Source organism: Lissotriton helveticus, chromosome 9 (assembly GCF_964261635.1).
Source record: "Lissotriton helveticus chromosome 9, aLisHel1.1, whole genome shotgun sequence".
In the NCBI taxonomy this organism is placed as follows: Eukaryota; Metazoa; Chordata; class Amphibia; order Caudata; family Salamandridae; genus Lissotriton; species Lissotriton helveticus.
In genome coordinates, this window is record NC_136070.1 from 100,768,602 (window position 1) to 100,783,213 (window position 14,612).

The window sequence follows — 14,612 nt, forward strand, 5'->3', positions numbered from 1 at the left end:
ATGCAGATCTTGTTGAAGGAATATCGGAGGCGAGTAGGTCCAGGGGCCCTGGCGCTGGGCGTGGACAGGTGCAGACAGGCTTGACTTTAGCGCTCCAGCGGCATGCCTGCTGAGCACGTCCGCTGAGCAGCCACCCTGCAACCTCCAATTAGTAGCCCTGGGAGGTGGATCCGGCAGCTGTAGGGCAGGCGGGAACAAGGAACTGGATCGAGCCAGTTGGCCGCAGAGACGGAGAGCGGCTGACCGGAGAGGGGAGGAGTAAAGGGGTAGGGCATCGCACAGGGAAAACACAGAGAAAGCAATATACAGTCCCCAAAATGGAGAAACAAAATAAAATTAAGGCTAATTGAATATTAAAACGAAAGAAAACAATAGAGTGGGGGAATCACCTAGGTCAGTGCGGTACCTAGGCAGCAGGAGGCTGGCAGGAGGTAGACAGGAGGCTCGAACCTCTGTGCAGCGAGGCAGGAGGAGCAGGAGTAGTTCCTCTATGCCACTGTAGCAGAGGGGTAGTGGCGCCCTCTGCCAGGGGAGGTAAAAGGCTACTCAGTGGGGACGCGCTGCAGGTATGCAAAATCACTGATTAAGGTGTGCAATGGTTGTGTACATTTAGTGTAAAAAGTGTGCATCAGCATAACATCGCCTTTGAAGCGAAGGTTCCAAATGTCCCTTGGTGCAACCACAGAATGACAGTGGAAAATGTTAGGACCACAAATTTGCTTATAGCACAAAATCACCCTTGTTGCAAATGAAGTATCTCTGTAATATCACATTTAGTAACTAAACCACATTTTTGTGTAAGTTCACCACTAGTTCACTATTCATTAACTCCATTGGTAAGCCCTCTTTAGACAGGCCTTTAGACATACCCAATAGTTAACAGTGAGACTAAACATTCCTCTGTCCCAATCTAAAATGGGAATAATAGTGCTTATATTGAGAAATAATTGCACTTGTTTTATGTTTGTTTTCAGTTGCTGCAGTCCATCGAATCAGAGAACAGTCGCCTGGAAGCCTACTTGGATTGGAAGGACCTTGAACCAGTGTACTGGCAGTGGATGGTGAGCCCGAACCTCAGCAAACTATTTGCCCTTCTCCTCATGTAATCCCTCTCGTCTCACGTCTGCCTGAGGCCTGATAGCAACTGCTAACGCGGGATTACTGGTTACTAATTATCTTACCAAATCCCTTTTCCTGTCGACTGAATCGTTGGTACCTGTCTTGAGTAAAAGGTAATCTCGAGGTAAACAATCAATTTAAGAACTTACACCACTCTAAATGACCACTGACCAAAATTAAGTTTTAAAGATTTAATATAAAGTCAAAGATAACTGAAGATACAAACTTCTCAAAATGAGATTCAAAAGGTATATCGGTATCACTATGAACATGAACTTCTTGAATAGTCTGAGTCTGAAGAACAAAATAATAAGTACAAGTTCGAATACCATCAGGGTTGCTAAAATGGATACAAGTTGCAACCTCAAAGTCATTACAGAAAAGAAAATTAAGGTTAGTCTGTCCCTACACTACACTAAATGACATCCCTACTTAGCAAGATCTTAACCCTCTAGGTGTCAGCCGTGGTGATTTCCTAAGAAGATCACGCACTTCTCTTTGTCTCTTCTCTGATAATGGGTCTCTCCTGATCAGCCTATCTGCCTACCCATCCGCTTCCTTAGGCTCCCAAAATCATCTGCTCTGCTTTCCTCCCGGGTCACTTTCCCTAATACCAAATCACATTTCCAATAGAAACGCCCCTTGGGACGCCCCTCACGTGGTACATCTTTCCGCGGCAAACTCCATGATGGTACTCTTGAAGACCCTCGTTAAAGTTGACCTTGGTTCCCAGGCAGCTTCTTCAGTGCGCTGATACCCCCTGAAATTCCTGGAAACTCCTACAGGCCTGCGCAAGGCGCCACTGAACAAAGTCCCTTTCATTCGAGCTGATTAGGACCCTCGCACCTGCATACAGCTCGTCCTGCAGTGGGCCTCAAATTCCAGACTTCACCATATCTTAGGCCATAAAACACTCTCAGAGCTCCATACTGGACACCTCACGACCTCTCCTCTAACGAGCACATGACGATTTAAACTACATGACATTATCTGCTCTGGCCTACTTGATTTACATGCAGCAGGTTCCTGCACTCCTAAAACGTTGACTTGATTTAAACAGCAAACATTCTTAACTAGCATACGTTTCTAAAATAACACATCTATAAAGCATATACTTTTAACCCTAAGTTCAATAGTACATTTTGAAAGAACCATGTCAACCTTGTCTCACATTATTTTAGCAGCACGTTTAGATTTGCTTGTGAATTGCCATGAGGCCTACACAAAATACTGGGTTTTAGAGTTACATTCAACTCTTACATTATTCCTTTAACATGAGAACATGAGGTTTTCATATTCATCCCAAACATTTCTACATTAGTCTCACACAGTTATGATTATTGTTACTCTACTTAAACATTCTATGCATTTCACCACTGAATATAAGACACTCGGTGTATTTCACTTCTAAATATAAACACTCTGGTGCAAAGTACATGTTAACTAACTACGTGCTTGTAAATATGGCGTACTTATACATTTTTTCAAACTTGTGCTCTCTCAGTCCCCCCTTTGATGACCTTCAGGGGTCATCATCACTATGACACCAAAAATGTAGAACCTTTTAAAGTGAAGTCAGGACAGTACCACTTCTTTTCATACTCTCTAATGCTTTCAGACTTTTGTATTGAGTGTCCTGCATCGCTGTCAACTCTTCTTCCTGTTTCTTCATAGCTCTCTGTAACCTATTTGCTCTATACCATTGATACAAACGCACCAATCCCCACAAAGTGATTACACAAATCACTACTATGATGATGGGCTTCAATATGTACCAAACGATACCCTTTCCTAAGTTGGCAAACCAACTTCCAACTTTACCCATTCCATGGCCTACTTTTTCCCACACATTTACCTTTGCCAGGTCCTCAATTTCGTAGTGTATGGCAGTGATGTTTTGTATATACTTCTCTAGAGGCTTTGAATTGTCTGGAATGTAAGTACAACATTCCTGGACCTTCAAGGCCCTACAGACTCCTCCCTCTTTTGCTAACAGAACATCTAAAGCAAGTCGGTTCTGAAGAACCATTGCCCTAATCGATTGCATCTCCCCTTCTATCAGCATCAAGGACCTTGCAGTACTGGCAGACAGTCTATCTACGACTGTAGCTAACCTCCTGATCTTAATGTCATTCATTATCAATCCTAAGAAAGGGAATGCAGCACCTATTACATCTCCAACTACTTCTGCTGCACCCAGCCCTCGCTTCCATCTAGTTGATATTTCTTTCTTAGGCGTGTCTAAATTCTCAACATGATATATTTTAGGGAAGACAACAGCCAGATAGCATGATCCGTACCAATTATCTGGTAACTTCACATAGGCATATCTTCCACATACAAAATATACATTTGGTATTGCTTGCATCCCTTTCATGAAGTTCTTAGAGTAGTACTCCAATTGAAAAGCATGTTCGCAATTGACTTGTCCTACATAAACGTTTTCATAGTAGGAGTAACTCCTGTGAATGCACAGTTTCCCCCGTTTCTCCTTATCCAAAGCAATTGGACCAATACTTCCTTTTCGTTGTTGTGCCCTTTCTTCCTTGGTCCAATCTGTTTCTCCTTGTCCTGATGCCTTCAATACCTTCTGCTTCCTGTATCTAGTATCTACCTGTGCTATAAACTTTTTCTCAACTTCTGATATTTGACAAGTCAGATTGTTTATTCGAGCATGTGAAGTATCTAACGTTCTCCATGGAATAAACCATTTGTGTAACCTGTCTTCGCTTTTGTAGTAGTCCCATTTGTTCAAATGCTTGAAATTCGGAACCTCTGGCAATGTCGAGTCGAAATTCGAGAAGTAATACTCAAATCCGTCTCGTCCATAAAACATACTTAACAATAAACTGCACGTTATTCCATATGTCAACGGGAGATGATGGTATTTGATACCCTCCTCCACCGAAATTGGTAATTGCATACATACATAGCAGTCCTTTACCTCCATGGCATCAACATATTCATAAAGCAACTTAGCATAAGCATTTGACTTGTAATTCCCCTGTGACTCATCCATGTGTAACCTTTTTACTTCTGCATCTAACAACGCTTTGTCTTTCTCATTGATGTTTCCCTTCTCCTTAATAATGGTAGTTCTCGGTGTTGACACTCCCTTATCCTCCTTAACTGTGGTTCCATCCCCTTCGTGTCCCGCTAGGAATGAAACAGTTACCACTAAAATTATAAGAGAAACCACTACTCCTAAAAATGTAACAGCTATACATTTTGCCCTGCGGTTCGGGTTGCCAGCCTCCATGTTCTCAAACAGTGTAGTTTTCGACTTTCTTCCAGCATTCACTTCCTCTTCTTTTCAAACAAAGTCTTTCTCTCTTGCAATGTCTTTCTTGGAACACTTGGAAGCTTGACAATTTGTTTCCGCAAAACAGTTCAAAGTCCAGTAGAAAATAGACAACCCTAGCCCTTCTCCATCCACTAAAATGAAACCCCTATCACTTTTCTTCTTCCACTCGGCGCTAGGTTATCTTGCAACAATTCACAATTTCTTTCCAAAAGTCTTATTTTCGTCTGAAGTTATGTATGACTCAAGGAGTGACACTACTTCTTCATAAACGTCCATCCGAAGTATCATTCCCTCAGGTTCTGGACAGTTCGTACCACACCATGGAAAGTCAACCTTTTCTAGGATTATTCTCCTTATTTCGCTCAAGACAAGTGGACGGACGAAATTGAGAGTTAGCGTTTTTTCAATTTCTAATCCTGGTACTATCAGTTCTATATCCACAATTACAAAGGGGTCCGTTCTAATCAAGATCACTTTCTTCACTTTTCCAGATCTGCACCCCCTTGAAGACATTCGCAATATGATCTTAGTCCACAACAATAAGCACTCCTAGCAATTCTACTACTCGTTCAAGCATTTCCAAACGAAGAAGAGTTCCCTCCAATATTGGATATCGTGAACAGCAAACTGGAAACTCAACTGTCTCTAAAAGCAATTTTCTTATTCCACTCAGGAGAGCAGGATGAACGATGTTGAGTGTCAGCAACCTTTCGGTCTCCGCTCCTGGCAGTAGAAACTTTATTTGCACTGTGATGATCGGGTCAGTTCTGATCAGTTCCACTTCCCTGATCCTCCCTGTTCTGTGTCTCCCAGACATCTGCAACAAGGTAGGTCCAGTCGGGAGTAGAGTATCTTCTGCTAGGCACTCGCACCCTACTTGATCTTCTAAGACCCTCCTCGGCTTGATCCTGGATATCTTCTTCTGGATCTGAGTCTTCGGATATAGGAGTAAGCGTTTCTTCTTGGGCCGACCTCAAACTTAGCCTTCTTCTTCTTGTTGGCCAAGTGGCAGCTCCAAGCCTTATTCTCCTATTCCTTGTCCTCCCACTTGGTTCTTGATCGCTCCGATACGGATCTGAGTCTGAGTCGTATTCACTTCTGCTCTCCCCTTCAGTTGCGTCTTCTGTCTCACTGCCGTCCTGCCTTCGCTCTTCTCCTGAATCCGATGCGTTCCCAACTTCCTCCGACACCTCCTCAGCTGCCTCAATCCCTTCTTGCGACTCTTCTTCCACTTCCGGGCTTTCGTCTGGGATGGGAGCTGTTCCTTCTAGAGGTGCTGGAACTCTTCTAGTATGGGATGCATGGATCCAATTTGGCAGCCCCCCGCACTTCACCGCGGTGTTCGTGATCAGGATTACCTGAAAGGGCCCACGCCAGCGAACATCTAGGCAGTTCTTCCGGACGTGCTTTTTAACCAAGACCCAGTCCCCTGGGTTCAGGTCATGACACAGGTTCCTCGCTGCTGGAACTTCAGCCGCATGCACCTGAAGGGACACAGAATGGATGGCGTCAGACAGTCCTTTACAATAATCCAAGATCAGATCATCTGTAATATTCAATAGAGCAGTAGTTGGAACTGTAGGAAGTCTCATGGCCCTCCCCATCAGGATCTCGTGGGGAGAGAGACCTGTCCTCCTATCAGGTGTGCTGCGCATGCTCATGAGCACCAATGGAAGAGCATCTGGCCAACTCAAAGATGTGGATGCCACTACTTTAGCCAATCTATTCTTCAAAGTGCCATTCACTTGTTCCACAATTCCTGAAGCTTCTGGTCGATAACTACAATGCAGCTTTTGATCGATATTCAGTGTGGAGCACAACATCTTCACTATTTCGCTGTTAAAATGTTTTCCTCTGTCCGATTCCAAAGAGGCAGGCACCCCGAAGCGCGGTATCAACTCCCTGAGCAACAATTTAGCCACTGTGAGAGTATCGCACCTACGTGTAGGGTATGCCTCAACCCATCTGGAAAATACGCATACAATCACCAATACATACCGAAGGCGATTGACTCTTGGCATTTCAATGAAATCTAGTTGCATTCTATTGAAAGGCCCCCCCGACCTCCCAATGTGACTCAGTGTGACTGGTGTTCGTTTGCCTACGTTCAGTTGTTGGCAGGTAACACATCGCTTACATACTGATTCTGCTGCTATTCTGAATTTCGGGCAATACCAAGTCTGCCTAAAAACTCTCATCATAGCATCCCTTCCTAGATGTACTGGACCATGTATTTCTCTCGCCATGGGATTAGCTAATTCTTCAGGTAACACAGCTCTCCCATCTGCTGAAACCCAAAAATCCATTTCACTTCGCACACAGCCTGCTATTTCCCATGCCTTTTTCTCTTTTTCAGGTGCGTTCTCCTGCATTATTCTTAAATCCTCCCAAGTGTCTACAGTTTCTAACATCATACTTAATTCAGTCTTTTCTTCTGCACCTTCTATTTCCACCTTTGAGAAAGAATAACTTTGTTCCGCACAATAGCGTGCGACTTCATCAGCATATCTATTACCTTGTGACACAAAATCTGTATTCTTAGTATGAGCTACACACTTCACCACTGCAATATCAACAGGACCTTGTAATGCTTCTATCAGCAATCTCACAAATTCTCCATTTCGAATGGGCGAACCAGAGGAGGTCATGTAACCCCTCTGAGACCACAACTGCCCGAAATCATGAACCACACCGAAACCATATTGGCTGTCCGTGTAGATGGTGACTCTCTTTCCATTTCCTGCTATGCAGGCACGAGTTAGGGCAATAATCTCTGCTACCTGTGCGGAATGTACTCCTTCCAGGCAAGCGGCTTCCACAACTCCAGTAATGGTACAAACAGCATAAGCTGCTCTTAACCGACCAGTATCGTCTCTTAAACATGAGCCATCAACAAAGTAAATTTCATCGGGGTCAGACAATGGCTCATCCACTATATCTGGTCTGGGTTTCGTGCACAGTTCAGTCACATCAAGGCAATCGTGGTCTTCACATCCTTCGCCTTCTATTACGGTAGGTAATGGCATCAAAGTAGCAGGATTCAAGACAGAGCATCTCCTGAGAGTCACGTTTTCTGCGGCAAGTATAACTTGCTCATAACGCGTGAGCCTGCTATTGGTCAGATGCTGCGTCTTCGTCCTGGTCATTAACAATTCAACTGAATGCGGTACATACACCACTACTGGATGTCCCATTACAATACTTTCGCTCCTTTCAATGCTGACACCCGTTGCAGCAACGGATTTGAGACATCCGGGCAACGCTGCGGCTACTGGATCTAATGTAGCCGAAAAATATGCAACTGGTCTACGGGCATTACCGTGGGTCTGTGCCAAGACTGACAAAGCACATCCCTCTCTCTCACAGCAATAGAGTGAAAACGACTTTTCATAATCTGGCATTCCCAGAGCCGGAGCACGACATAAATCGTCTCTCAGCTGTAAAAACGCCACCAGACATTCTTCATCCCATGGTACCGGATCACTCACCTCCTTGTGCGTCAGTTTCTGTAAGGGCTTTGCTTTCAGTGAAAAGTTAACTATCCACTGTCGGCAGTAACCCACCATTCCTAGGAACATTCTAACCTCTCTCTGAGTTGTAGGCGCATTCATTTTCATTATCGCCTCAATCCTCTCTGGGGACACCTTACGTTTCCCTTTTTCTAACCTGTGCCCTAGATACTGTACTTCTGTCAGACAATACTGTAACTTGCTCGGAGATACCTTATGTCCATTTTCAGCTAAATGATTCAGTAAGGCAATTGAATCTACTTTACAAGCTTCCTCTGTTTCTGACGCAACAAGTAGGTCATCTATGTACTGTACCAGAACCGAGTTCTGTGGCAGTACTAGATTCTCAAGATTCTTCTTCAACAACTGATTAAAGATGGATGGACTGTCTGTGAATCCTTGTGGAATTCGACACCATGTTAAAACGCGATCTTCCATTTTAAACGCAAAAAGGTACCTGCTCTCTTCATCCAATGGGATTGAAAAGAAAGCCTGACAAAGATCTATCACTGTGAACCATTCTGCTTGACATGGTATTTGAAACAATATTACTGATGGATTCGGTACCACGGGACAACATGAAACGACTATGTTGTTAATCTTTCGTAAATCCTGAACTATCCTAAACTTCCCACTAGGTTTCTGCAAACCCATAATCGGGGAGTTACAAGGACTGCCCACAATTTCCTTCAGTATTCCCTGCTGTATCATTGACTCGATCACAGGCTTTATTCCCGCAATCGTTTCCTGGGACAATTTGTATTGAGGCGTTCTTGGAAACTCAACATTTGGTTTTACCAGAATTTTTACCGGTTCTACCCCTTTAATCAATCCTATATCTTCTCCTGTGAAATCCCACACCTCTGACGCCACTGCATCTCTTAAGTCTTGTGGAAGATCTTCTACAGTCAGAGTAGGATATAGTTCTACACAGAATTTTGAATTGGCCACCTTAAAGGTAGCATCATCGTCGGTAGTCTGTACCTCCACTCCTTGTGGGGTGCAGTATATGGTGCAATTCAATTTGCATAACAAATCCCTACCTAACAGACATACCGGACTCGAGTCACAAACCACAAACTGATGTTCGTTCATGTGGTTTCCAATTTTCACAGACACTGGTTCTGTCAAGGGACTAGTCATTCTTTTATTTGCGACTCCTACCACTTGAATTGTTTCCCCTGACATTGGCAAGTCTGGAACTACCGCTGATCTCAGAGTCGAACGAGTAGCCCCAGTGTCCACTAAGAACGTAGTGGGACACCCTGCCACTTCTGCCTCAACAAATGGTCCTCTCTGATCCACTTCTAGAACTGCCCCGAGGGTACAGTCCTCTTCACTGCTCACCCGTTGTCCTGTCAATGGATCAATGTAATAACATTTTTCTTCCTCGATAAACAGAGGCATTTGTTTAAAGACCTTTCCTCCAGCTGTTATCTTCGGTGGCTGTGGGAATTGGGCCCGTGGAGCCGAAGTCCCCCCTTTGGCCACCTTACTGCTTGGGACTGTCACTTTTTGCACTGGGTCTTCTTGGACCTGCTCTTCTACTTCTTGCTCTCCGTTTTCAGGGTTAAAGGGACACTCGCGTCGCCAATGCCCCACCTGATGACACAGATGACACTTTGTCGTTTTCTTTAAAGTGGCAAAGTCTATCCTAGGTCTCTGCCCTTCTTCATTATCTTTGTTCTGACCATTTGGTTTTCGTCCCATCCCCTGCTTCTGCTGGCCACCCTTCCCAGCGGACTGCATTTGCACCACCATCAATTTCTCCTTTAGATTCTTGGCTTTAGAATCTATCTCGTCACTGCAGTACCTCGCATATCGTAAAATCTCATCTAGTGGTTTGTTCTGCCAACAGATTAAATGTTGCTGTATCATCAGACAAATATCAGGTCTCAACCCCAATACAAACTTTGACACGAACTGCCCTATGTCTTTGGGATCCATTACATCTAGTCCACTGTATTGCTTGAATGTTTTCAACAATCTTTCATAAAACTCGTGAACTGTCTCCTTGGGTTCCTGCCTTGTTCGGTCTATTTTTACCCAATCTATATCCTGTGGTGGTACCTTATCTTTCAGCCATGCTATTACCCTTTCATACTTTCGCATGACAATCTCAGCTGGTCCATTAGTTCAAACATCTCTCAATGGTTCAGCATTTGGCCATTCGACACTAGTCTTGCACGGGGTCCACAAATCAGATGGGACCACGATGTCAAACAACGTGTTCAAATCTATCCACAATACTTTCGAAATTTTAACAAACCTCTCTACCTGCTTATACCACTCGACTGGGTTGTCCCGTAACTTCGGAAATGAGTTGGTAAATGCGGCTAAGTCTCCTCTACTCCAGGGCACATGTACATAATTTCCATTTGATATTTCTCGCAAAGGGAATGCCTCCATCTGCATTACCCTTCCCTCAGGGGTCATCACATTTGTACTTCGCCTAACTGTACCCTTTTTCGACCACCTTTCTTCCCATTTATCCAGTTCTCTCCACACTCTTATCCCTGTTACCAGCTCTCTTATGTGTGTTTTTAATCCAGCAGTTCTCTTCTCATCTAGATCTTGGTCTGCGTACTGTAATCTGTGGTTACTCTGTAATGCCCTTGTCCTAGACAAATCCACGGCATACTTGTCTGCCAAATCAGTCAGTTTTTCATGAACCGCTCTAGCTTTCCTAGTAATATCCTTTGCCATGAACAATAACTCATCCTGTTCATACAATTCTATCCTCTCCAAAGGCAATGTTCCATCTATTATCTCATCAACATCTGATTTTAAACTGGTAACATCAAGCCTTTTTGCCTTTATTTCAGCTTTCAAGACACTCAATTTAGCTCTTCCATCCGCATCTCTCCCATCCCAGCTCCGAGATCTACGTTTAGGTATTGGTGAATTATAGGGAGTCCTCCCCTGTTCCCATCTCTCTAAGTCCCATGCCTTTCCATCTTCTCGGGGTGGGTGGTGAAACACTCCTTCATGCCTCCCAGCCTCTTTCTCTCCATCCTGGCTAGTTTCACGGGATGCAGGGTAAGATGTTCCCTTACTCCCTCTTTCTTCCCTACTTCCCTGTGATTCTTGATTACTTGAAGCATGACGGGACCTGTCACTATTCTCCTTCCTCCAATGTTGGACATCTTCCCCAAGCGTATGATGAAGGCACCTAAACCTATTCTGAAAATTCCGTACCGCCTCATCTCCTCCATTCCCCCAGAGACGGGACATTTCCTCACATTCTACAATCTTAGTATTTTGTTCCGGCTGTTCTCTCTGATTTGTAGGACATGCATCCCCTCTATTCTCTTGACTTTGGCCTTCCCGGCCCTGACTGCTGTCGCTGGCCCCACAATGAGATACAGTCCCGTTACCCCTGCTTTCCCACTCTGGTTCCGTTCTTGTCCTGTTACTCGGAGATACTATGGACCCGTCCCATTCCCTCAAATCAGCTCTTAACTCTGAAAAAGATCTTGGCCGCGGTCCCCTTAGATCCATTGGTCCTCTCGGACCTCCCTGTTCTGAATTGGGACCGACAGTTGTGTCTAATGGGGTGTTCCACGTTACCGAACCTGGTAATTGTTTCCATGCATTCGTCACATTATTCCTCCTTTCCATCTCAATCCTTTCCCTATCCAATTGCCTTTGTTGTTCCCCTCTATCTCTCTCAGAATTATAGATCGAAACTATGGGTCCTATGGTAACAGGCACTTGAAGAGCGTCTGGCAATCCCACAGACTCAACCCTTTCTGTGGTTGGCGTTTTCTGCACCACAAACCTTCCCACTACACTCTGTACAGTGTTGTTTGGAGGTGTTTCTCCGCCTTTGCTAGGTGTCCATTCCGATATAGGGAGTGGTGTATACCCCTCTATCTCATTCCCATCTTCCCTTGCGAGCCCTCTATCTTCTATCAATCCCACTCTCGGAGGTGGTCTATCCATTAACAATCTGTTTATCAGATTGTCCTCCGACTCGCTTTCCTCGTCTTCTTCCATGAGGTTTCCTCCTCCTGACACCTCCCTCATCGGATACATTTTCTCCACCTCAATAGCCTGTACCCTCCAACGCTTTTCCTCCTCATCCCATTTGGAATCTCGCACTGCCCTTACCGATCGCGTCAGCCTTTGTTGACGCCTGTTCAAATTTCGGTCGTGTGCAGCCTTAATCCATGCATTAAGAGCCTCAAACTGTGTTGGTCTGGGAGAGGGTTTCAATGAGGACATGGTTGCTTTTAGCCGATGTAACACCTCTAACTTAAACGTCCCGTACTTCGGGAACTGCATTTCCTCATTTCCTTCTGTAAGCTTATTCCAAGCCCCGATCCACAATATCGTATGCAGCCCAACATTCGTTGCCATATAATGAGCTGGCGTACCCTCTGGGGGAGCCTCTTCCCCGTAATAATGTTCACTTCGTTTACGTTTAAAAATCCCTTTCAAACACTTAAAACACTTCATGATTTCTCTTTTCTCCGCGTTTGTTTACTTCCTGATGATATTCCACCAATCTCAGCGCCGTTCTCACTAACTGGCCTATCCGTACGCGACTTTCCTCCGACGTCACGCTAGCCGCCCAACCAGAGCGCGGCTCTAGCTAACGTCACACCAACCGCTCAATCAGAGCGCGGCTCTAGCCGACGTCACCCGTCCCCCTTCGCAGCAGTTCCCCTCCTTTCTCAGCTCGTCTCCTCGGTCATGCACGCATCCCATTCATACTCTGAAAAATGATTACTTCCGTCCAAGCGATCACCTTTCTTTGACTGTACGCCCACAGTCTTTCTGTAGTTGTCACCCTAACTTGGCGAAATGTCTTTCCGTTTACTTCCAGACAATCGCCTTCTCCGATAGGTTACTCACACGCAGTAACTTTCGACCAGCGTCCGTTACTCATACACTCACTCTTACACTCCCCCTATCTTGGATCCACGGCGGTCAATGGTACCTCGTGACCTCCGTACTATGGTCGACAACTACCCTGGATGTTCGATACACCCAAAACCACTTAAGCTCTGGCCTGAACTTAAGATTTCACCAGTTCACCCGTTTACCAGGTTACCAGTTTACCAGGTTGCGCGCGCTCACAACCTTCTCTCTTTCACACTAGAGGCATTCAACTCCGCAAGACATTACAATACAAATACAACACAAAACACCGCAATCTGTTCACGCATGACCCTTTTTATACTCACTCTCCGATACTGCTGCTTTTCTCGCACCGTCTGCACCTTTCGGCACACGATTCTTCCGCTGCTCGTCTCTCGACGTCTCGGGCCTTGGGGTAAACTAACCTCTCTAGATTACCTTCCTCAAGAAGATAACCATCCTCACTCTGCTACCAACTGCTAACGCGGGATTACTGGTTACTAATTATCTTACCAAATCCCTTTTCCTGTCGACTGAATCGTTGGTACCTGTCTTGAGTAAAAGGTAATCTCGAGGTAAACAATCAATTTAAGAACTTACACCACTCTAAATGACCACTGACCAAAATTAAGTTTTAAAGATTTAATATAAAGTCAAAGATAACTGAAGATACAAACTTCTCAAAATGAGATTCAAAAGGTATATCGGTATCACTATGAACATGAACTTCTTGAATAGTCTGAGTCTGAAGAACAAAATAATAAGTACAAGTTCGAATACCATCAGGGTTGCTAAAATGGATACAAGTTGCAACCTCAAAGTCATTACAGAAAAGAAAATTAAGGTTAGTCTGTCCCTACACTACACTAAATGACATCCCTACTTAGCAAGATCTTAACCCTCTAGGTGTCAGCCGTGGTGATTTCCTAAGAAGATCACGCACTTCTCTTTGTCTCTTCTCTGATAATGGGTCTCTCCTGATCAGCCTATCTGCCTACCCATCCGCTTCCTTAGGCTCCCAAAATCATCTGCTCTGCTTTCCTCCCGGGTCACTTTCCCTAATACCAAATCACATTTCCAATAGAAACGCCCCTTGGGACGCCCCTCACGTGGTACATCTTTCCGCGGCAAACTCCATGATGGTACTCTTGAAGACCCTCGTTAAAGTTGACCTTGGTTCCCAGGCAGCTTCTTCAGTGCGCTGATACCCCCTGAAATTCCTGGAAACTCCTACAGGCCTGCGCAAGGCGCCACTGAACAAAGTCCCTTTCATTCGAGCTGATTAGGACCCTCGCACCTGCATACAGCTCGTCCTGCAGTGGGCCTCAAATTCCAGACTTCACCATATCTTAGGCCATAAAACACTCTCAGAGCTCCATACTGGACACCTCACGACCTCTCCTCTAACGAGCACATGACTATTTAAACTACATGACATTATCTGCTCTGGCCTACTTGATTTACATGCAGCAGGTTCCTGCACTCCTAAAACGTTGACTTGATTTAAACAGCAAACATTCTTAACTAGCATACGTTTCTAAAATAACACATCTATAAAGCATATACTTTTAACCCTAAGTTCAATAGTACATTTTGAAAGAACCATGTCAACCTTGTCTCACATTATTTTAGCAGCACGTTTAGATTTGCTTGTGAATTGCCATGAGGCCTACACAAAATACTGGGTTTTAGAGTTACATTCAACTCTTACATTATTCCTTTAACATGAGAACATGAGGTTTTCATATTCATCCCAAACATTTCTACATTAGTCTCACACAGTTATGATTATTGTTACTCTACTTAAACATTCT

At 44.5% G+C, this 14,612-nt stretch overlaps 1 protein-coding gene across 1 annotated transcript in view; it reads left to right on the top strand.

The window, feature by feature from the left end:
• TEDC1 (tubulin epsilon and delta complex 1) overlaps window positions 1-14,612 on the top strand; it is a 496,873-nt gene that overhangs the window by 308,444 nt on the left and 173,817 nt on the right. Inside the window, exon 6 of the mRNA XM_078659574.1 lies at window positions 975-1,061. Within this exon, the coding sequence (XP_078515700.1) occupies window positions 975-1,061 (87 nt within the window). The remainder of the gene's footprint in view (window positions 1-974; window positions 1,062-14,612) is intronic.